At 44.2% G+C, this 24468-nt stretch overlaps 1 protein-coding gene across 1 annotated transcript in view; it reads left to right on the plus strand.

The window, feature by feature from the left end:
* The first annotated feature begins 424 nt into the window (after positions 1 to 424).
* The window catches only part of LOC139379488 (NACHT and WD repeat domain-containing protein 2), an 81299-nt gene continuing 57255 nt past the window's right edge, over positions 425 to 24468 (plus strand). Inside the window, exon 1 of the mRNA XM_071122304.1 lies at positions 425 to 590. Within this exon, the coding sequence (XP_070978405.1) occupies positions 440 to 590 (151 nt within the window). The 5' untranslated portion in view covers positions 425 to 439. The remainder of the gene's footprint in view (positions 591 to 24468) is intronic.

A 24468-nucleotide genomic window follows, 5' to 3' on the forward strand; every position in this document is an offset into this window, starting at 1 on the left:
CCTCTTCAAGCATCTCCTCTGGGTGGGATTTCGACCGATGCTTGCCCTTTGTTTGCTTCTTGTACTGTCTTGTCATTTGTTTGTTTGTTTCACAGCATGATGATTCACATGCTCAGCCATAATAGCCAAGGAAATGTATTCAAATTACGCATGCAACATGACAGTAATTCGTTTTGTTATGCTAAATTCCTATGACTGAATGCAAAAGAAAGCATGGGCTTATAATATGGGTCTATTTCGAGGTTGCCTTCTAGGACTTGGCAGATCCATGCTAACTTGATTTGTGTGTGTGTGTGTGTGTGTGTGCGTGTGTGTGTGTGTGTGTGTGTGTGTGTGCGTGCGTGCGTGTGTGTGTGTGTGGCAACTGATCACCCCAATAGAATCCACTAAAGACCTGTCTGTGTGTGCCTGTTTGCAGTTACGCTGGAAGTCGCCATCCATGTGGCCCTCGAGAGTGGGGAGCAGGCAGCCCTGTCCCCGGGAATCGGCACTCCGCAGGGCGGCCATCAGTGGCAACGTCCTCGCCCTGCCGCCGCACCACGTCCCCACGGGCAGGAGTGTCCGGGTCTTCATCTGTGCCAACCCTGACGGTAAGACACCACTGGCCAGGGATTAAATCTGCGAGTCCAGATGACTCTGAATAAACTGTTTTAGTGATGACCTAATCTGCAGAAAAGTAGGATGCTGCGCGTCACAGTTTGTTCCTGGCGCATGTGTGACCTGTTACGCGCACGATGATACCTAAGTCATTGCACTTTTACCCATTTCCGACAGAAGATATGGTATATTACCTGTAAAAAAATGTATATAAGTCAATGTTTATATGACCCCCTTTCCAACAGTCCCTTAGTTACCACTTATTTGCAGGTATACCTCTTTTATACATATCAGTGGGTAACTTGTGAATTGAGATGGGTGGGGTTGTTGTTAAACCTGTTTGCAGTCCAAATTAGGGAGGTATTAAACAATGGAAGTGTTAATTAATTGACCTGCAAAAAAGCGGAGAACCATTCACACAGACCCAAAACCTGTACTTTGGTTACAGGAATAACATGTCTGTGAAAAAGCACGAATTATATATATGTCTCTAGGCCGCTTTTATTTTGTAGTGTTGTTTTTTATTTATTTATCTAGGCAAGTCAGTTAAGAACAAAGTCTTATTTTCAATGACGGCCTAGGAACAGTGGGTTAACTGCCTGTTCAGGGGCAGAATGACAGATTTGTACCTTGTCAGCTCAGGGGTTTGAATTTGCAACCTTCCGGTTACTAATCTAACGCTCTAACCACTAGGCTAACCACGCCCCATGTCAGATATACTAACAAAATGGTCTTAAAATGCAGACGTGGTAAATCTGTGGGATTTTGGTCTGTGGGTGAAAGGGATATTACAGACGTGAAGATTGATTTAGAATTCGAGCTGCTCATGAGCAAATGTATTTCATATCATTTCCAATATTTATGTCAGATCGTTCCAGTTCCTGAGAAAAAAAAGGAGCGTTGAACAATGTAGGTATGTCATTTACTGTGTCCCCATCATGATGGTCCCAATGGTCCATACAAACGACAGGACAGGAGAGTGACATATCACGATACTCTACCAGCCCTGCCACTGACTGACACAGAGTGTTCCCGCGTCCAACAGTCAGTCACTAATGGTATTGTTCAATTCAATTAGGACGCGCATCAGCGCCGTAGACATTAATGAGCCAAACCCACTCGACTGGAGAGGATAGACCGAGATTATGCTTGTAGTTGTGTAGTTATTCTACCGTTCGGTCAACAACGGTTATATGGATTAATTAGCCAATTATAATATACGTCACTTCGTTTTGAAAAGTGGTTTTAATCATATGGGATTCTGGTTAATTAAAGCGATGTTTTAATACGTTGTGAGGTAGGGATTTTCCTAACCGTTTGTGAGGAAAACGTCAATGACGCGCAAGGCTGTGGGGTCGGAGGGGGGATAGCATGCACTTGCAGAGCTGCTGAATACGGCCTCGGGTCGGGAAGTAAAAATAGGCTTTCTAAAAACGGAGTAAACAAAGCAAGAGAACTAGAGTAGCCTAGACACAAACAGAGAGGGTGAGATGAAGGGCGAGATGGAGAAAGGGACGACGACACACTCATTGACAACAAAAAAAATAGGGCCAAAATGCAACAACTGTCAACAGAGTGATCAAATGACCTAAAATTCCTCTGGTTTTGTCCCGGCTTTTATCCATATCCAATGGCAAACACAGTAGAAGAAATGTGCCACCTGTTGCTGGTCCAATCATTACATTTCACCTGCAGTAACTCTGAAGATGCTTAGGAATCAGAGGTCCAATAGGAATACATGGAAAATATGAAATGCATTTGAAATATTTGACCGTCCATTTCAGGAAGGATATTGACACACTGTTGACTAAAGGTTGCTATACATTATACAAAGGGTGGGTCTAATCCTGAACGCTGATTGGTTAAAACCGCATTCCAGCCGGTGTCTATTCCACGAGTTACCACCGGCTAAATCTATGACATTAAAGTGCCTATTTATTCTGTTCCATCTGACTGAGCAATCCACTGTCTCATCAGCCCAGCCAGGCAATTTATAAACTTGATCTCCACTATAAAAATCATCTAGACATTATCTCACATTTCTTTTAGACATTTAGTTTTCAACAGAGGTGATTTGTATAAACCTTGCTGTCTGTCTCTCTGACATTTGCAACATTGTTTTAATATTCAAATTCGATCTCCAGCTGTCCCATAGTATTAATGTCAGGAGTCGGAACGAGACAGACAGGCAGGGCAGCATTTCTCAGCCAGTCGAATAAACGAATCAGCAGGCATAATTGTTATGGATATACATTATACAAAGAAATGCCAATTGAAAAAAAGGTAAAAACCGAAGAACGTGCAGCTAGTTTGCAATCTATCCAGCTTCAGTTTGAAGTGATTGTGTTATCTGTTTTGTTGGCTAGCTCCTCTGAAGAACAGTGTCCTGACAAGTGAGCACATGTTCTATGCCAGGTGAAGTTGCGCCTCATTAGCTCATTGTTATGGATGCAGCTAAATAAATCACTAGAAAACAGCTAGGATTGTTCAATTTTTTTCCATTTTCACCTAAAATGACATACCCAAGTCTAACTGCCTGTAGCTCAGGACCTAAAGCAAGGCTAAGCATATTCTTGAAACCATTTGAAGGGAAACACTTTGAAATTTGTGGAAATGTGAAATTAATGTAGGAGAATATAACACATTAGATCCGATAAAAGATAATACAAAGAAAAACATGTGTTTTCTTTGAAATGCAAGAGGAAGGCCATTATATGACTTAGGAGTCTAGTCGCAATTTAGATTTTGGCCACTAGATGGCAGCAGTGTATGTGCACATTTTTAGACCGATCCAGTGAATCATTGCATTACTGTTCAAAGTGTTGTATCAAGTCTGCCCAAATGTGCCTAATTGATTTATTGATACATTTTCAAGTACATAACTGTGCACTCTCCTCAAACAATAGCATGGTATTCTTTCACTATAATAGCTACTGTAAACTGGACAGTGCAGTTAGATTAACAAGAATGTAAGCTTTCTGCCCAATTAAGACATGTCTGTGTCCTGGAATGTTTTCTGTTACTTACAACTGTCATGCTAATCACATTATGGCACGTTATCTCAACCGTCCCGGTATAGAGACACCAATCCAAATTTAGCTACAGTGCTGTTATTCTGTCTGCAATGTTTGACGTGACTGTCAGTTAGCCGTAGTTGGCTAGCTAGCAAGCAAGGGATAAGAACGTTGCCAGCCAGTATGGCAATGGAACATTTAGAACCAACGACTGGGTCGCATCCATAGATACAGAACAGAAAGACTGAACAACTGGGTCGCATCCCTGACAACCGAACTGATCAAATGAACGACCAGCTGGCTTGGGTAGCAACCCTAGATTTGTGTCAGGTTCTATATCTTGTGGAAGGATGAAATAATATGAATAAATTCATCAAAATAATGTTTTTAATTAAAATATGTAAATCATTATCTGAATATGTTGGTAACCCGTTGTATAAAAGTGATAATGCCCTCGAAGCCGGTGTTTGGAGGATATATTGGCACGGTTTGCCGCCCCTCGGTTTCTGGGGCATCACTTAGAAGTTTTTACATTACATCATACAGAACTAGTCAGAACTAGTATTGTGAATTCATGATACTGGTGCTGGGAGGTAGACATTGATTCTACACCAATACACAGATACATTGTTGTGGGGGGGAGAGGGAGAGAGAGAGAGAGAGCGAGAGAGCGAGGCAGAGAGACAGAGAGAGCGAGACAGAGAGAGAGAGAGAGAGAGAGAGGTAGAGAGAGAGGTAGAGAGAGAGGTAGAGAGAGAGGTAGAGAGAGAGGTAGAGAGAGAGGTAGAGAGAGAGAGAGAGAGAGAGAGCGAGAGAGCGAGACAGAGAGAGAGAGAGGTAGAGAGAGAGAGAGGTAGAGAGAGAGTTAGAGAGAGAGAGAGAGAGAGAGAGAGACAGTGGAAAGAATAAACCAAAAAAACAGAGCAAATTGGAATGTTACTTGGCCCCAAACATAGTTTTGCTATTGCGAGAAGCCGCCATAGGCACACCTGGCTCTCGAGAGAAGCCCCACAAAATTAGGTGAAAACTGAGCTGCACTTCCTAACTTTCTGCCAAATGTATGATCACATTAGAGATACATATTTCCCACAGATCACCCAGATTCACAAATCATTTGAAAACAAATTGAACATGGATAAACTCCCATATCTGTCAGGCAAATATGCAGTGTTCAATCACAGCAGCAAGATGTGTGGCCCGTTGCCATGTTAAAGAGGTAACCAGTGAAGCACAAACAACATTGTAACTACTGCCAATTTCAGTTTATTTGTCTTCACCTACTATTCGTGCTAAAACACTGTACATAGATGGTAATATAACACCTTGATATGTCTTCATCTTCTTGAAACCTTTTTGAGTGCAATGTTTACTGTTCATTTCTATATCGTTTTTTATTGATGTTGTTTTGTCTTTTCACTTTTATTTATTGTTTATTTTGGCAATGTAATTACATGTTTCTCATGCCAATAAAGCCCCTTTGAACTGAATAGAGAGAGAGAGAGAGAGAGAGAATTCACATCTTCATTGTCTGTGATCAGCACCAAGTGATCAGCAACTCTATGGACTGGATAGTGTTTTTCTAGAAGTAACACACCTTGCAACGTTGGTGGAGTGCTATTCCACATCTTACACTAAGTTAAAGTCTGTGATCAGCACCAAGTGATCAGCAACTCTATGGACTGGATAGTGTTTTTCTAGAAGTAACACTACCTATACTGAGAGTGATCTAGAACCTATAGTGAGAGTGATCTAGAACCTATTGGGAGAGTGATCTAGAAACTATAGGGAAGTGATCTAGAACCAATAGTGAGAGTGATCTAGAACCTATAGGGAAAGTGATCTAGAACCTATAGTGAGAGTGATCTAGAACCTATAGGGAGAGTGATCTAGAACCTATAGGGAGAGTGATCTAGAACCTATAGGGAAAGTGATCTAGAACCTATAGGGAAAGTGATCTAGAACCTATACTGCAACGTTGGTGGAAAGTGGGAGAGTGATCTATATCCTAGAACCTAGAGATTGATCTAGAACCTATAGGGAAAGGGATCTAGAACATGTAGGGAGAGTGACGAACCTATAGGGAGAGTGATCTAGAACCTATAGGGAGAGTGATCTAGAAACACTAGAGTGAGTGATCTAGAACCTATACTGAGAGTGATCTAGAACCTATAGGGAGAGTGATCTAGGCTAGAACCTATAGATGATCTAGAACCTATAGTGAGAGTGATCTAAGTGAGAGTGCTCTATATAGTGATCTAGAAACTATAGGGAAGTGATCTAGAACTTATAGTGAGAGTGATCTAGAACCTATAGTGAGAGTGCTAGAACCTATAGAGTGATCTAGAACCTATAGGGAGAGTGATCTAGAACCTATAGGGAGAGTGATCTAGAAACTACAGGGAGAGTGATCTAGAACCTATACTGAGAATGATCTAGAACCTATACTGAGAGTGATCTAGAACCTATACTGAGAGTGATCTAGAACCTATAGTGAGAGTGATCTAGAACCTATTGGGAGAGTGATCTAGAACCTATAGGGAGAGTGATCTAGAACCTATAGGGAAAGTGATCTAGAACCTATAGGGAGAGTGATCTAGAACCTATAGGGAGAGTGATCTAGAACCTATAGGGAAAGTGATCTAGAACCTATACTGAGAGTGATCTAGAACCTATAGGGAGATTGATCTAGAACCTATAGGGAAAGGGATCTAGAACATGTAGGGAGAGTGACCTAGAACCTATAGGGAGAGTGATCTAGAACCTATAGGGAGAGTGATCTAGAAACTACAGGGAGAGTGATCTAGAACCTATACTGAGAATGATCTAGAACCTATACTGAGAGTGATCTAGAACCTATAGGGAGAGTGATCTAGAACCTATAGTGAGAGTGATCTAGAACCTATTGGGAGAGTGATCTAGAACCTATAGGGAAAGTGATCTAGAAACTATAGGGAAGTGATCTAGAACCTATAGTGAGAGTGATCTAGAACCTATAGTGAGAGTGCTCTAGAACCTATAGGGAGAGTGATCTAGAACTCTAGAACCTATAGGGAGAGTGATATATAGAAACTATAGGAAAAGTGATCTAGAACCTATAGTGAGAGTGATCTAGAACCTATAGGGAAAGTGATCTACAAGCTATAGGGAGAGTGATCTAGAACCTATAGGGAGAGTGAACTAGGTGTCTAAGGCACACTAGGGGAATGCAATTCACTTATAGTGCACACTAAGGAAGAGATTACCTTAAGTATGGTCTACTTATGCTTTACCAGAGATAACTACAGTATCATAACAGTTGTACTGTGTCTGTAGATGTGTCTGGCCCACTGGGCCCTCTTCTCCAGATGTGATTCAGTGTTTCAGATTGATGTGTTCTCTGTCTGGTAGTGACCTATAGCCTATGATGTACAGTCGTGTCACTGCCCAGACTAGTGTAGTCAAAGACCATAGACCGTCCTCTCAGTCCCCTGTTGATGATTCTGCATTTAAGAAGCATCTTACCAACCACTGTAACAATGTTACTGCTGCTACTTATTAAAGGGACAATATGTAATTCAGGAATTCTTTAAGAATCAATGGCTTTATGGTTCATTTAAAAGTCCAAAAAGGGATGTACAAATCCCAGATTGCCCTTTTAAGGACTCTTTGAATGTAGGTTATGGGCACAATAAAACATTGAAGCTGAGATGATTTTGCTGAAAGCCAAATAAAAAATGTTGTTCCAGTATAGTTCATACCTGTCACGCCCTGACCTTAGAGCCGTTTTATTTCTCTATTTGGTTAGGTCAGGGTGTGATGTGGGGTGGTTATTCTATATTGTCTAGTCCTTTGTTTTTGGCCGGGTATGGTTCCCAATCAGAGGCAGCTGTCTATCGTTGTCTCTGATTGGGGATCATACTTAGGCAGCCCTTTTTCCCACTTTCTGTTGTGGGATCTTGTTTTTGCACAGTTGCTGTTAGCCCTGCAGAACTTTGCGTTCGTTTATATTTTGTTGTTTTTTGGTGTCATTTTTAATAAAAGAAAAACGTACGCCTACCACGCTGCACCTTGGTCCATTCATTCAGACGAGCGTAACAATACCTTATGAAAAAAATCACGACAGCTGTGAAACAGGTACAATTTTATAAATGCCCGACAGATCACTTGTTTGTTCGACCTCGTAAGATCTTTTTGTGTCGGTAAAATGTGTTATGTGAGAAATGGCGGTGTAAATGCCTTTATGCACAAATATTGATATAATTACCATCATGTCGAAGTAAACTTGGAGTCACGCGATGATATGGTGTGTGGTCCTCCCACTATGACTTGGGAAAGCGTGCAGTTTATTAGGCTGCAGATGAAATAAGTTATGATGAACTACACAGGGGAGGTGAAAGGTCAAAGTGATCTTAAAGCACCATTCCAATAAATAGCAAGGTTCTGATTCTGGAGACATGATGATCGATGCTTGACTGCTGTTTGACAACCACAAAATATTCTCGCCCTTAATTAAGACTGAAGGGGTTCGATGCGTAAAACGATCTATTCCTCCTACCGCATGTCATCCAATGAGATGTTCAATTTTACCCTGGAATTATTATTCTCATTTTATTTTTGATGTGCTTTATGAGCCTTTAATAGCCTTTAGTAGCATTTAGTAGCCTTTAGTAGCCTTTATCAGCCGTTAGTATGCTTTATTAGCCTTTAGTAGCCTTTATTAGCCTTTAGTGGCCTTTATTAGCCTTTAGTAGTCTTTAGTAGCCTTTATCAGCCTTTAGTGGCCTTTAGTAGCCTTCAGTAGGATTTAGTAGCCTTTTGTAGTCTTTATTAGCCTTTAGTAGGCTTTATTAGCCTTTAGTAGCCTTTAGTAGCCTTTAGTAGCCTTTAGTAGGCTTTATTAGCCGTTAGTAGCCTTTAGTAGACTTTCGTAGGATTTATTAGCCGTTAGTAGCCATTAGTAGGCTTTATTAGCCGTTAGTAGCCTTTAGTAGGCTTTATTAGCCTTTAGTAGCCTTTATCAGCCTTTAGTAGGCTTTATTAGCCTTTAGTATCCTTTAGTAGCCTTTATCAGCCTTTAGTACGCGTTATTAGCCTTTTGTAGCCTTTAGTAGCCTTTATCAGCCTTTAGTGGCCTTTAGTAGCCTTCAGTAGGCTTTAGTAGCCTTTAGTAGTCTTTATTAGCCTTTAGTAGTCTTTATTAGCCTTTAGTAGCCTTTATTAGCCTTTAGTAGCCTTTATTAGCCTTTAGTAGCCTTTAATAGGCTTTAGTAGGCTTTATTAGTCGTTAGTAGCCTTTAGTAGACTTTAGTAGGCTTTATTAGCCGTAAGTAGCCTTTAGTAGACTTTAGTAGGCTATATTAGCCGTTAGTAGCCTTTAGTAGACTTTAGTAGGCTTTATTAGCCATTAGTAGCCTTTAGTAGACTTTAGTGGGCTTTCTTAGCCGTTAGTAGCCTTTAGTAGGCTTTATGAGCCGTTAGTAGCCTTTAGTAGACTTTAGTAGGCTTTATTAGCCATTAGTAGCCTTTAGTTGGCTTTATTAGCCGCTAGTAGCCTTTAGTAGGCTTTATTAGCCTTTAGTAGCCTTTAGTAGGGCTACTAATATTATTCAAGGTCTCAGACTCTCCTTTCCATATAGCTATTCTCTCCTTCACTTAGAATATTAATAGTCTAGAAAATCTCTCTCTCTCTCTCTCTCTCTTCATCCCTTATTCCCCCTCCGTGTATCTGGTCTGGAAAACCCTCTCAGATCTGGCTATCATCCTGTTAGAGCTTTAACTGTGAAATCTATAAATCCTTAGAGAAGGTTACGGCCCCGGGGTCATTTCAGGATCCAATCTGCTGGGAAAGAAAGAGAGAGGGAGAGAGAGAGAGAGAGAGAGAGAGAGAGAGAGAGAGAGAGAGAGAGAGAGAGAGAGAGAGAGAGAGAGAGAGAGAGAGAGAGAGAGAGAGAGAGAGAGAGAGAGAGAGAGAGAGAGAGAGAGAGAGAGAGAGAGAGAGAGAGAGAGAGAGAGAGAGAGGGAGAGGGAGAATTATGGAGGGATGGAGGGGACTGACTATGTCACCGGTGGCGCTTACCAAATCAAATCAAAAAATAATTGTCACATACAAATGGTTAGCAGATGTTAATGAGAGTATAGCGAAATGCGAGTGTAGCGAATGCAGTAATACCTATCAAGTAATCTAACAATTTCACAACAACTACCTTAGACACACAAGTGTAAAGGAATGAATAAGAATATGTACATATTAATATATGGATGAGCGATGGCCGAACGGCATAGGCAAGATGCAGTAGATGGTATAGAGTACAGTATATACATATGAGATGAGTAATGTAGGGTATGTAAACATTATATAAAGTGGCATTGTTTAAAATGGCTGGTGATACATTTATTACGTCCAATTGTTTATTATTAAAGTGGCAGCAACCACTCAATGTTAGTGATGGCTGTTTAACAGTCTGATGGCCTTGAGATAGAAGCTGTTTTTCAGTCTCTCGGTCCCTGCTTTGATGCACCTGTACTGACCTCGCCTTCTGGATGATAGCAGGGTGAACAGGCAGTGGCTCGGGTGGTTGTTGTCCTTGATTATCTTTTTGGCCTTCCTGTGACATCGGGTGGTGTAGGTGTCCTGGAGGGCAGGTAGTTTGCCCCCGGTGATGCGTTGTGCAGACCTCACCCTCTGGAGAGCCTTACGGTTGTGGGCGGAGCAGTTGCCGTACCAGGCGGTGATACAGCCCGACAGGACGCTCTCAATTGTGCATCTGCAAAAGTTTGTGTGTTTTTGGTGACAAGCCAAATTTCTTCAGCCTCCTGAGGTTGCGCTGCTGCGCCTTCTTCACCACGCTGTCTGTGTGGGTGGACACACCTTTTCCACTACACACTCTCTCTCTCTCTCTCTGTCACTCTCACTCTCTCACCCCCCCTTTTTCTCTCTCTCTCCACCCCTCTCTCTGTCCTCCCCCCCCCCTCTCTCTCTCTCTCTCTGTCCCCCCCCCCTCTCTCTCTCTCTCTCTCTCTCTCTCTCTCTCTCTCTCTCTCTCTCTCTCTCACCCCCCCATTTTCTCTCTCTCTCTCTCTCTCTCTCTCTCTCTCTCTCTCTCTCTCTCACCCCCCCATTTTCTCTCTCTCTCTCTCACCCCCCTCCATTTTCTCTCTCTCTCTCTCTCTCTCTCTCTCTCTCTCTCACCCCCCCATTTTCTCTCTCTCTCCACTCTCTCTCTCACCCCCCCATTTTCTCTCTCTCTCTCCACTCTCTCTCTCTCTCTCTCTCTCTCTCTCTCTCTCTCTCTCTCTCTCACCCATCCTCTCTCTCTCTCTCTCTCTCTCTCTCTCTCTCTCTTTCACCCCCCCCCCTCTCTCTCTCTCTCCACTCTCTCCCGTAGACATATCTTTCCAGAGCTAGTTAAACACAGGTAAAATGAGGACCTGGAGAGCTCGTCCAGTGTTGGTGCTGTTATGATATTATGAAGGGCGTTATAGAGTCCGGTAGAGTTTAGACAATGAGGACCTTAGAGAGCTCGTCCAGTGTTGGTGCTGTTATGATATTATGAAGGGCATTATAGAGTCCGGTAGAGTTTACAGTGTGATACTGTGCAGTTTCCTTGTGAATGTTTATGCTCTTCCAAAGCCTTCATCAGATTGACAATGAATGAACAAACACACAGCAAAACGAACTTCATTACAATCAATAGAAATTGGAATCAGACGCTGTGTGTCAGACAGTGTGTATGTAAACTGTTTAGGGCCGACCCCATTCTGTCGACTGGTCCATTGTTTGGTCGATAGGCTATTGGTCGACCAATATTTCTTCAGTGGAGCAGTAGCAAAAACATTATTTTTTTAAATTCATGTGCAAGACACCTGTTTGATTCATGCATGTCTGAGTGGACTGATCCATTGTAGAGGCCTGTCTGAGTGGACTGATCCATTGTAGAGGCCTGTCTGAGTGGACTGATCCATTGTAGAGGCCTGTCTGAGTGGACTGATCCATTGTAGAGGCCTGTCTGAGTGAACTGATCCATTGTAGAGGCCTGTCTGAGTGGACTGATCCATTGTAGAGGCCTGTCTGAGTGGACTGATCCATTGTAGAGGCCTGTCTGAGTGGACTGATCCATTGTAGAGGCCTGTCTGAGTGAACTGATCCATTGTAGAGGCCTGTCTGAGTGGACTGATCCATTGTAGAGGCCTGTCTGAGTGGACTGATCCATTGTAGAGGCCTGCTGATCTGTTGTGGAGGCCGTGAGGCCCAGTCCATCACTCTAAGACATGTGCTACTAAAATCGAATACGGTTATATTACATATGGTGCAACAATAATAAAAACAATATTATTTTATCACAAATGTGCTTTCTCCAACATTGGATAGCAGCGGTTGTGAAACATCATTGCTCTGGTGAATTGCCGCTTTTTCCTAGACCATGTTTATACGTGCTTAATTGCAAAGTTACCCAGCATATTGGTGTTGAGGACAATGTGGCGGAGGCAGCAGCGGAGTTAGGAGATGAGAAAACTGCTCTTGCCTTAATTGTCTAAGACAAGCGAGGCGAGAAGAAACCCCAACTTAATTAGGTCTATAATCAAGATCCTAACTGTTAAATGTGCCTGCCTTCATAAATCATCCACATACACTACCGTTCAAAAGTTTGGGGTCACATTAAATTGTATCCACAAAACACCAGTCTCAACGTCAACAATGAAGAGGCGACTCCGGGATGCTGGCCTTCTAGGCAGAGTTACAAAGAAAAAGCCATATCTCAGACTGGCCAATAAAACTAAAACATTAAGATGGGCAAAATAACACAGACACTGGAGAGAGGATATCTGCCTAGAAGGCCAGCATCCCGGAGTCGCCTCTTCACTGTTGACGTTGAGACTGGACAGAGGAACTCTGCCTGGAAGGCCAGCATCCCGGAGTCACCTCTTCACTGTTGACGTTGAGACTGGACAGAGGAACTCTGCCTAGAAGGCCAGCATCCCGGAGTCACCTCTTCACTGTTGACGTTGAGACTGGACAGAGGAACTCTGCCTAGAAGGCCAGCATCCCGGAGTCACCTCTTCACTGTTGACGTTGAGACTGGACAGAGGAACTCTGCCTAGAAGGTCAGCATCACGGAGTCACCTCTTCACTGTTGACGTTGAGACTAGACAGAGGAACTCTGCCTGGAAGGCCAGCATCCCGGAGTCGCCTCTTCACTGTTGACGTTGAGACTAGACAGAGGAACTCTGCCTGGAAGGCCAGCATCCCGGAGTCGCCTCTTCACTGTTGACGTTGAGACTAGACAGAGGAACTCTGCCTGGAAGGCCAGCATCCCGGAGTCGCCTCTTCACTGTTGACTTTGAGACTAGACAGAGGAACTCTGCCTGGAAGGCCAGCATCCCGGAGTCGCCTCTTCACTGTTGACGTTGAGACTAGACAGAGGAACTCTGCCTGGAAGGCCAGCATCCCGGAGTCGCCTCTTCACTGTTGACGTTGAGACTGGACAGAGGAACTCTGCCTAGAAGGCCAGCATCCCGGAGTCGCCTCTTCACTGTTGACGTTGAGACTGGACAGAGGAACTCTGCCTAGAAGGCCAGCATCCCGGAGTCACCTCTTCACTGTTGACGTTGAGACTGGACAGAGGAACTCTGCCTGGAAGGCCAGCATCCCGGAGTCGCCTCTTCACTGTTGACGTTGAGACTGGACAGAGGAACTCTGCCTGGAAGGCCAGCATCACGGAGTCGCCTCTTCACTGTTGACGTTGAGACTAGACAGAGGAACTCTGCCTGGAAGGCCAGCATCCCGGAGTCGCCTCTTCACTGTTGACGTTGAGACTGGACAGAGGAACTCTGCCTAGAAGGCCAGCATCCCGGAGTCGCCTCTTCACTGTTGACTTTGAGACTAGACAGAGGAACTCTGCCTGGAAGGCCAGCATCCCGGAGTCACCTCTTCACTGTTGACGTTGAGACTAGACAGAGGAACTCTGCCTGGAAGGCCAGCATCCCGGAGTCGCCTCTTCACTGTTGACTTTGAGACTAGACAGAGGAACTCTGCCTGGAAGGCCAGCATCCCGGAGTCGCCTCTTCACTGTTGACGTTGAGACTGGACAGAGGAACTCTGCCTGGAAGGCCAGCATCCCGGAGTCGCCTCTTCACTGTTGACGTTGAGACTTTTGCGGGTACTATTTAAATAAGCTGCCATTTGAGGACTATTTCTCAAACTAGACACTCTAATCAAATCAAAGTTTATTTGTCACGTGCGCCGAATACAACAGGTGTACACCTTACAGTGAAATGCTTACTTACAGGCTCTAACCAATAGTGCAAAAAATATATTAGGTGAACAATAGGTAAGTAAAGAAATAAAACAACAGTAAATACAGGCTATAAACAGTAGCGAGGCTATAAATAGTAGAGAGGCTATAAACAGTAGAGAGGCTATAAACAGTAGCGAGGCTATAAACAGTAGCGAGGCTATAAACAGTAGCGAGGCTATAAACAGTAGCGAGGCTATAAACAATAGCGAGGCTCTAAATGTAGTGAGGCTATATACAGTAGAGAGGCTATAAACAGTAGCGAGGCTATAAACAATAGCGAGGCTATAACAGTAGCGAGGCTATAAACAGTAGCGAGGCTATAAACAGTAGAGAGGCTATAAACAGTAGCGAGGCTATAAACAGTAGCGAGGCTATAAACAGTAGCGAGGCTATAAACAGTAGCGAGGTTATATACAGTAGAGAGGCTATAAACAGTAGCGAGGCTATAAACAGTAGAGAGGCTATATACAGTAGCGAGGCTATAAACAGTAGCGAGGCTATAACAGTAGCGAGGCTATAACAGTAGCGAGGCTATAACAGTAGCGAGGCTATAAACAGTAGCGAGGCTATAAATGTAGCGAGGCTATAAACAGTAGCGAGGCTATAACAGTAGCGAGGCTATAAACAGTAGCGAGGCTATAAATGTAGCGAGGCTATAAATGTAGCGAGGCTATAAACAGTAGCGAGGCTATAACAGTAACGAGGCTATAAACAGTAGCGAGGCTATAAACAGTAGCGAGGCTATAAACAGTAGCGAGGCTATAACAGTAGCGAGGCTATAAACAGTAGCGAGGCTATATACAGTAGCGAGGCTATAAATGTAGCGAGGCTATAAACAGTAGCGAGGCTATAACAGTAGCGAGGCTATAAACAGTAGCGAGGCTATAAATGTAGCGAGGCTATAAACAGTAGCGAGGCTGTAAACAGTAGCGAGGCTAAAAACAGTAGCGAGGCTATAAATGTAGCGAGGCTATAAACAGTAGCGAGGCTGTAAACAGTAGCGAGGCTATAAATGTAGCGAGGCTATAAACAGTAGCGAGGCTATAAATGTAGCGAGGCTATAAACAGTAGCGAGGCTATAACAGTAGCGAGGCTAAAAACAGTAGCGAGGCTATAAATGTAGCAGACTATAAACAGTAGCGAGGCTGTAAACAGTAGCGAGGCTATAAACAGTAGCGAGGCTATAAATGTAGCGAGGCTATAAACAGTAGCGAGGCTATAAACAGTAGCGAGGCTATAAACAGTAGCGAGGCTATAAACAGTAGCGAGGCTATATAGAGTAGCGAGGCTATAAACAGTAGCGAGGCTATAAATGTAGCGAGGCTATAAACAGTAGCGAGGCTATAAACGTAGCGAGGCTATAAATGTAGCGAGGCTATAAACAGTAGCGAGGCTATAAATGTAGCGAGGCTATATACAGTAGCGAGGCTATAAATGTAGCGAGGCTATAAACAGTAGCGAGGCTATAAACAGTAGCGAGGCTATAAACAGTAGCGAGGCTATAAACAGTAGCGAGGCTATATAGAGTAGCGAGGCTATAAACAGTAGCGAGGCTATAAATGTAGCGAGGCTATAAACAGTAGCGAGGCTATAAACGTAGCGAGGCTATAAATGTAGCGAGGCTATAAACAGTAGCGAGGCTATAAATGTAGCGAGGCTATAAACAGTAGCGAGGCTATAAATGTAGCGAGGCTATAAACAGTAGCGAGGCTATAACAGTAGCGAGGCTATAAATGTAGCGAGGCTATAAACAGTAGCGAGGCTATAATCAGTAACGAGGCTATAAACAGTAGAGAGGCTATAATCATTATCGAGGCTATAAACAGTAGCAAGGCTATAAACAGTAGAGAGGCTATAATCAGTATCGAGGCTATAAACAGTAGCAAAGCTATAAACAGTAGAGAGGCTATAATCAGTATCGAGGCTATAAACAGTAGAGAGGCTATATACAGTAGAGTGGCTACATACAGACATCGGTTAGTCAGGCTGATTCAGGTAATATGTACATGTAGATATGGTTAAAGTGACTATGCATATATGATGAACAGAGAGTAGCAGTAGCGTAGAAGAGGGGTTGGCGGGTGGCAGGACACAATGCAGATAGCCCGGTTAGCCAATATGCGGGAGCACTGGTTGGTCGGCCCAACTGAGGTAGTATGTACATGAATGTGTAGTTAAAGTGACTATGCATATACAGTATGATAAACAGAGAGTAGCAGCAGCGTAAAAAGAGGGGTTGGGGGAGGGGGGTTCAGGGGGGGCAAACAATGTAAATAGTCCGTGTAGACATTTGATTACATGTTCAGGAGTCTTATGGCTTGAGGGTAAAAACTGTTGAGCCTTTGTGTCCTAGACTTCGGTACCGTTTACCATGCGGTAGTAGAGAGAACAGTCTATGACTGGGGTTGCTGGGATCTTTGACAATTTTTAGGGCCTTCCTCTGATACCGCCTGCTGTAGAGGTCCTGGATGGTAGGCAGCTTAGCCCCAGTGATGTACTGGGCCGTACGCACTACCCTATGTAGTGCCTCGCAGTCAGAGGCCGAGCAATTGCCGTACCAGGCAGTGATGCAACCAGTCAGGATGCTCTCGATGTTGCAGCTGTAGAACCTTTTGAGGATCTCAGGACCCACGCCAAATCTTTTTAGTTTCCTGAAGGGGGAATAGGCTTTGTCGTGCCCTCTTCATGACTGTCTTGGTGTGTTTGGACCATTCTAGTTTGTTGTTGATGTGGACACCAAGGAACTTGAAGCTCTCAACCTGCTCCACTGCAGCCCCTTTGATGAGAATGGGAGCGTGCTCGGTCCTCATTTTCCTGTAGTCCACAATCATCTCCTTAGTCTTGGTTACGTTGAGGGAGAGGTTGTTATTCTGGCACCACCCAGCCAGGTCTCTGACCTCCTTCCTATAGGCTGTCTCGTCGTTGTCGGTGATCAGACCTACCACTGTTGTGTTGTCTGCAAACATAATTATGGTGTTGGAGTCGTGCCTGGCCATGCAGTCGTGGGTGAACAGGGAGTTCAGGAGGGGACTGAGCACAAACCCCTGGGGAGTGCAGTGTTAGGGATCAGCATAGCAGGTGTGTTGCTACCTTCCTTCACCACCTTCCCGTAAGAAAGTCCAGGATCCAGTTGCAGAGGGAGGTGTTTAGTCTAAGGATCCTTAGCTTAGTGATGAGCTTTGAGGGTACAATGGTGTTGAACGCTGAGCTGTAGTCAGTGAATAGCATTCTCACATAAGTATTCCTTTTGTCCAGGTGGGAAAGGACAGTGTGGAGTGCAGTAGAGATTGTATCATCTGTGGATCTGTTTGGGCGGTATGCAAATTGGAGTGGGTCTGGGATAAGGGTGTTGATGTGAGCCATTACCAACCTTTCAAAGCACTTCATAGCTACGGACATGAGTGCTATGGGTCTGTAGTCATTTAGGCAGGTTGCTTTTGTGTTCTTGGGCACAAGGACTATGGTGGTCTGCTTTAAACATGTTGGTATTACATACTCAATCAGGGACATGTTGAAAATGTCAGTGAAGACATCTGCCAGTTGGTCAGCATATGCCCAGAGCACACGTCCTGGTAATCCAGCCTTGTGTATGTTGACCTGTTTAACTTCTCTACGATAGGGGGACAGTCGCGTCCCACTTGGCCAAAAGCCAGGGAAAATGCAGAGCGGCAAATTCAAATAAAATGATATGAAATTCAAACTTTCATTAAATCACACATGTAAGATACTAAATTAAAGCTACACTCGTTGTGAATCCAGCCAACATGTCAGATTTTAAAAAAGCTTTTCGGCGAAAGCATAAGATGCTATTATCTGATGATAGCACAACAGTAAACAAAGAGAGTAGCATAATTCAACCCTGCAGGCGTTACACAAAACGCAGAAATAAAATATAAATCATGCCTTACCTTTGACGAGGTTCTTTTGTTGGCACTCCAATATGTCCCATAAACATCACAAATGGTCCTTTTGTTCGATTAATTCCATCCATATATATCCAAAATATAAATTTATTTGGCGCGTTTGATCCAGTAAAAATGTGTCCGTACTTCTTCATTTCACAAAGGAATAACCTCAGCCATTTTCCAAAGACTGGTGACATCTAGCGGTAGGAACTGCAAACAAGTGCCTCAGAAATATAGTTCCCCTAAGAAATCTCATTGAATAGACAGTGACCTCAAATTTGTTTATTTCTGAATGGTTAGTCCTCGGGGTTTTGCCTGCTACATAAGTAATGTTATACTCACAGACAGGATTCAAACAGTTTTAGAAACTTCAGAGTGTATTCTATCCAAATATACTAATAATATGCATATCTTATATTATTGGCATGAGTAGCAGGAAGTTGAAATTGGGCACGCTATTTATCCAAAAGTGAAAATGCCCTATCCCAAAGAGGTTTATGTCTTACTCACGTCAGCTTCGGTGAGCGTGATCACACAGTCATCCGGGACAGCTGATGCTCTCATGCATGCCCAGTGTTGCTTGCCTCGAAGCAAGCATAGAAGTGATTTAGCTCATCTGGTAGGCACTTGTCACTGGGCAGCTCGTGGCTGTGCTTCCCTTTGTAGTCTGTAATAGTTTGCAAGCCCTGCCACATAAGACGAACGTCGGAGCCGGTGTTGTATGATTTCATCTTAGCCCTGTATTGACGCTTTGCTTGTTTGATGGTTCCTCGCAGGGCATAGCAGGATTTCTTGTAAGCTTCCGGGTTAGAGTCCCACACGTTGAAAGCGGCAGTTCTACCCTTTATCTCAGTTCGAATGTGGGTGGGTGGTGCAGTTGTCGTACCAGACAGTGATACAGCCCTACAGGATGCTCTCAATGGTGCGTCTGTATAAGTTTCTGAGGGTCTTAGGTACCAAGCAGAATCTTGAGGCGCTATAGCACCTTGTTGTGTCGTCCGCAAACTTGATGATTGACTTGGAGGCGTGCTTGGCCACGCAGTCATGGGTGAACAGGGAGCACAGGAGGGGGCTGAGCACACACCCTTGTGGGGCCCCTGTGTTGAGGATCAGCAAAGTGGAGGTGTTGTTTCCTACCTCCACCACCTGGGGGGGGGGGGGGGGGGGTTTAACAAGGCACACCTGTTATTTGAAATGTATTCCAGGTGACTACCTCATGAAGCTGGTTGAGAGAACGCCAAGTGTGTGCAAAGCATTCATCAATGCAAAGGGTGGCTACTTTGAATAATCTAAAATATATTTTGATTTGTTGAACACTTTTTTTTGGTTACTACATGATTCCATATGTGTTATGTCATAGTTTTGATGTCTTCACTATTATTCTACAACATAGTAAAATAAAGAAAAACCCTTGAATGAGTAGGTGTGTCCAAACTTTTAATGGTGATTGCTATGTGGGTAGTGTTCAGGGCTTAATATTTGCTATGTGGGTGGTGTGTTGGGCTTGATGATTGCTATGTGTGTAGTGTATTGGGCTTGATGATTGCTATGTGGGTAGTGTGTAGGCTTGATGATTGCTATGTGGGTAGTGTGTAGGGCTTAATGATTGCTATGTGGGTAGTGTGTAGGGCTTAATGATTGCTATGTGGGTAGTGTGTAGGCTTCATGATTGCTGTGTAGGTAGTGTGTAGGGCTTGATGATTGCTATGTGGGTAGTGTCTAGGGCTTGATGATTGCAATGTGAGTAGTGTGTAGGGCTTGATGATTGCTATGTGGGTAGTGTGTAGCTGATGAGAATGCTAAGAATTAGGTAGAAGTGGGCTCTGGAGTGGACAGTGGACTCTGGAGTGGACAGTGGGCTTTGGAGTGGACAGTGGACTCTGGAGTGAACATTGGGCTCAGGAGTGAACATTGGGCACAGGAGTGGACAGTGGACTCTGGAGTGGACAGTGGGCTTTGGAGTGGACATTGGGCTCAGGAGTGGACAGTGGACTCTGGAGTGGACATTGGGCTCAGGAGTGGACAGTGGACTCTGGAGTGAACATTGGGCTTTGGAGTGGACATTGGGCTCAGGAGTGGACAGTGGACTCTGGAGTGGACTAAGTAGAGTGAACATTGTGTATGGAATGGAAGGAACAGGATTGGGGAAATTATGATAGAGTGAGAGGAGAAGGAGAGGAGGAGGAGGAGAGAAGGAAGAGGAGATGAGGAGGAGGACAAGGAGAGGGGGAGAGGAGGTGGAGGAGAGGAGGAGGAGGAGAGAGGAGGAGGAGAGAAGAGGAGAGGAGGAGGAGAGATGGAGGAGAGGAGGAGGAAGAGGAGAGGAAGAGGAGGAGTGGATGAGGATGAGGAGTCTACAGCATGTCTGTCTGTCTGTCTGTCTGTGTGCATGCGTTTCTAAGACTACAGGCGCTCTGCCATGTCTGTCACACACACTTTACACACACGCTCATCTCTGTGCCATACTTACGTCAACATGCCATACCTCATCATATCTGGGGGGAAAAGAGCAGTGGTTTACTGTTATCAGCAACATGTGCTTTCACACACCTTGCCTTATTCCACCTGTTGTTGTGTAACAGCCTGAATCCATCTGCACACAATAACCCATAATGACAAAGTGAAAAACATGTTTATTTTAAATCCTTGAGACGTCACCACAGCTTGATTGGACTCCACCTGCGGCCAATTAAATTGTTTGGGACATGATTTAGAAAGAAACCCACCTGTCTATTTAATAAGGTCCCATAGCTGACATTGCATGTCAGAGCAGAAAATATATGATGTTGGCCAGGGAACTGCCTGTCTATCTCCGAGATAGAACTGTGATGAGGCATATACACTACATGACCAGTAGTATGTGGACTACTACTGGTCCAACATCTCATTCCAAGAATCATGAGCACTAATATGGAGTTGGTCCCCCCTATTGCTGCTACAACAGCCTCCACTCTTCTGGGAAGTCTTTCCACTCGATGTTGGGAACATTGCCGCAGAGACTTGCTTCAATTCAGTCACAAGAGCGTTAGTCGGGCAGTGAGGTCGAGCAGTGATGTTGGGTGATTAGGCCTGGCTCGCCGTTGGCGTTCCAATTCATCCCAAAGGTGTTTGATGGGGTTGAGGTCGGGGATCTGTGCAGGCCAGTCAAGTTCTTCCACACCGATCTCGACAAAACAATTTCTGTATGGACCTCGCTTTGTGCACGGGGGGCATTGTCATGATGAAATAGGAAAGGGCTCTTCCCCAAACTGTTGCCACAAAGTTGGAAGTACAGAATCATCTAGAATGTCATTGTATGCTGTAGCGTTTACAATTTCCCTTCACTGGATCTAAGCGACCTAGCCCAAACCATGAAAAACAGCCCCCAGACCATTATTCCTCATCCACCAAACTTTACAGTTGGCACTATGCATTGGGGCAGGTAGCGTTCTCCTGACATCCACTAAACTCAGATTTGTCCGTCGGACTGTCGGATGGTGAAGCGTGATTCATCACTCCAGAGAATGTTTCCATGGAAACCCATCTCATGAAGCTCCCGACGGAACAGTTCTTGTGTTGACGCTGCGTCCAAAGGCAGTTTGGAACTCGGAAGTGAGTGTTTTTACGCGCTTCAGCACTCTGCGGTCATATTCTGTGAGCTTGTGTGGTCTACCACTTCACGGCTGAGCCGTTGTTTCTCCTAGAAGTTTCCACTTCACAATGACAGCACCTACAGTTGACCTGGGGTAGCTCTAACAGGGCAGAAATGTGATAAACTGACTTGTTGGAAAGGTGGCATCTTTTGACGGTGCACCATTGAAAGTCACTGAACTCTTCAGTAAGGCCATTCTACTGACAATGTTTGTCTATGGAGATTGCATGGCTGTGTACTCTATTTTATACACCTGTGAGCAACGTTTGTGGCTGAAATAGCCGAATCCACTAATTTGAAGAGGTGTTCACATACTTTTGTATATGTAGTGTATCTGAGGAAGGGTACAAAATAATTTCTAGAGTGTTGAACATTTCCAAGAGCACAGTGGTCTTCATAATTAGGAAATGCAAAAAATATGGAACTACCCAGACTCTGATTAGAGCTGGCCAACGGGGGCAAGAATAACCTTGGTCAGGTAGGTGACCAAGAATGCAATGTCCAGTGTGACAGAACTTCAGAGTTCCTTGGCTGAGATGGAAGAATCTGCCAGAAGGACAACAGTCTATACAGCAATTCAAAAATCTGGGCTTTATGGGAAAGTGGCCAGACAGAATCCACTCCTGAGAAAAAGGCACATGACAGCACTCCTGGAGTTTGCAAAAAGTCACGTGAAAGACTCTGAGAGCACAAGGCAAAAGATTCTGCGGTCTGATGAGCCATTATGTTCACCCTTTTTCGCCTGAATGCAATGCGCTCTGTCTAGAGAAAACCAGGCACAGCTCATCACCCATCTAACACCATCCCTACCGTAAAGCATGGTGGTGGCAGCATCAAGTTATGGGGATGCTTTTCAGCGGCACGGACTGTGAGACTGATAAAGATAGAGGGAACAATGAATGGAGCCAAATACAGACAAACCCTTGATGAGGACTTGCTTCAGAGTGCAAACAACCTTAGACTTGGGCAAAGATTTACGTTCCAACAGGACATTGACCCCAAGCATACAGCCAAAACAATCCTGGAATGGTTTCAAAACAAGAATGTGAAAGTCTATGAGTGGCCTCGCTAAAGTCAAGACTTGAATCCCATTGAACATCTGTGGAAAGACTTGAAGATTTCTGTTCACCACCGCTCCAGATGTGCAAAGCTGATACAGACATACCCAAGATGACTCAAAGCTGATACAGACATACCCAAGATGACTCAAAGCTGATACAGACATACCCAAGATGACTCAAAGCTGATCCAGACATACCCAAGATGACTCAAAGCTGATCCAGACATACCCAAGATGACTCTACGCTGATCCAGACATACCCAAGATGACTCAAAGCTATAATCACCGCCAAAGGTGCTTCTACAAAGTATTGAGTCAGGGGTGTAAATGCTTATGTAAATTATATAAGGGATTAAGGCGAGACCCAGATGCAGACACGGGACGCAGATGGTTCGAGTCTTTGATATTTATTACATCCAAAAGGGGGAGGTAAGAGAATGGTCGTGGACAGGCAAAAGGCCAAACCAGTTCAGAGTCCAGGAGGTACAGAGTGGCAGGCAGGCTCGAGGTCAGGGCAGGCTCGAGGTCAGAGCAGGCTCGAGGTCAGGGCAGGCTCGAGGTCAGGGCAGGCAGGCTCAAGGTCAGGGCAGGCTCCAGGTCAGGGCAGGCAGGCTCGAGGTCAGGGCAGGCAGGTACAGAGTCCAAAAAACAGGCAAGGGTCAAAACCGGGAAGACTAGTAAAAGAGAATAGAAAAGGCAGGAGCACGAGAAAACCACGCTGGTTGACTTGGAACATACAAGACGAACTGGCACAGAGAGACAGGAAACACAGGGATATATACACGAGGGATAACAAGAGACTTCTGGAGGGGGATGGAGACAATCACAAGGACAGGTGAAACAGATCAGGGTGTGACAAATTAGATATTTCTGTATTTCATTTTTAATACATTTGTAAACATTCCTAAAAACATGTTTAAAATATAATAACTTTGTCATTATGGGGTGTAGATGGTGGAGAGGAAAAAAATAAATGTAATCCATTTTGAATTCAGGCTGTAACTTTAACAAAATGTTGAATAAATCAAGGGGTTTGTATTATTTCTGAATGCAATGTAACTCTAGTTCAGCTAGGAAATTATAGAGTGTTTAGTAAATAGCTTGCGTTTTTAGAAATGCACATATTTTATAACAGAAAATAAGCCTGTGTCATCCAAAAGCCCCACCAAAAATGATCTAACCCTAAAAATAGTGTCCTAGTTTTGTAGCACGAACCAGTCTTGAGCAGGGGACATATTTGAGTGTGACACAGTTGTGTTTGATGTGTTCCATCATCACGGGGACTGTTCTTCTCCTGGGCACATTCTGTTTTTAACTGGCTGTCCATCCAGACCTATCCCCCTCCGGAGAGAGAGAGAGAGAGAGAGAGAGAGAGAGAGAGAGAGAGAGAGAGAGGGAGAGAGAGAGAGAGAGAGAGAGAGAGAGAGAGAGAGAGAGAGAGCGAGAGCAAGAGAGAGAGAGAGAGAGAGAAAGAGCGAGAGAGAGAGAGAGAGAGAGAGCGAGAGAGAGAGAGAGAGAGAGAGAGAGAGACTGGACGGGCTCTGTCCTATCCAATTATTGTAACCCAGGGGTGGGCCGTGGGAAGGAGAGAAAGACAGATGATGAAGATGAAGACAGAGAGATGAGGAATGAAAGTGGAATAGAACAATGACCCATAGAGTCACTAGTCTAAGATACCCTTCCCACCCTAACTATCCCACGTACCCTACATACAGTTTATTCCACTCAGTGTTTAATTCATTTAGAAAGATGACGCCATGAGCCATTTTTTTTGTCTCTTTTGTCTCAATTTGTACACTCACAACTATAATTTGCGAAGAGCCAATGATGGCATTCTTGGCAGATTTAGCTACTAGATGTTGAGGTCTGTAAAGTGGGAAGTTGGCACGTTATGATGATGATGTCATCGTTCCGAGTGAAGGATATAGCCTTTTAATGTAACGGGTATTACACATTAGGAACACCTTCAGTTGCTCTCAGAACAGCC

This window comes from Oncorhynchus clarkii, chromosome 21 (genome assembly GCF_045791955.1).
Source record: "Oncorhynchus clarkii lewisi isolate Uvic-CL-2024 chromosome 21, UVic_Ocla_1.0, whole genome shotgun sequence".
In the NCBI taxonomy this organism is placed as follows: Eukaryota; Metazoa; Chordata; class Actinopteri; order Salmoniformes; family Salmonidae; genus Oncorhynchus; species Oncorhynchus clarkii.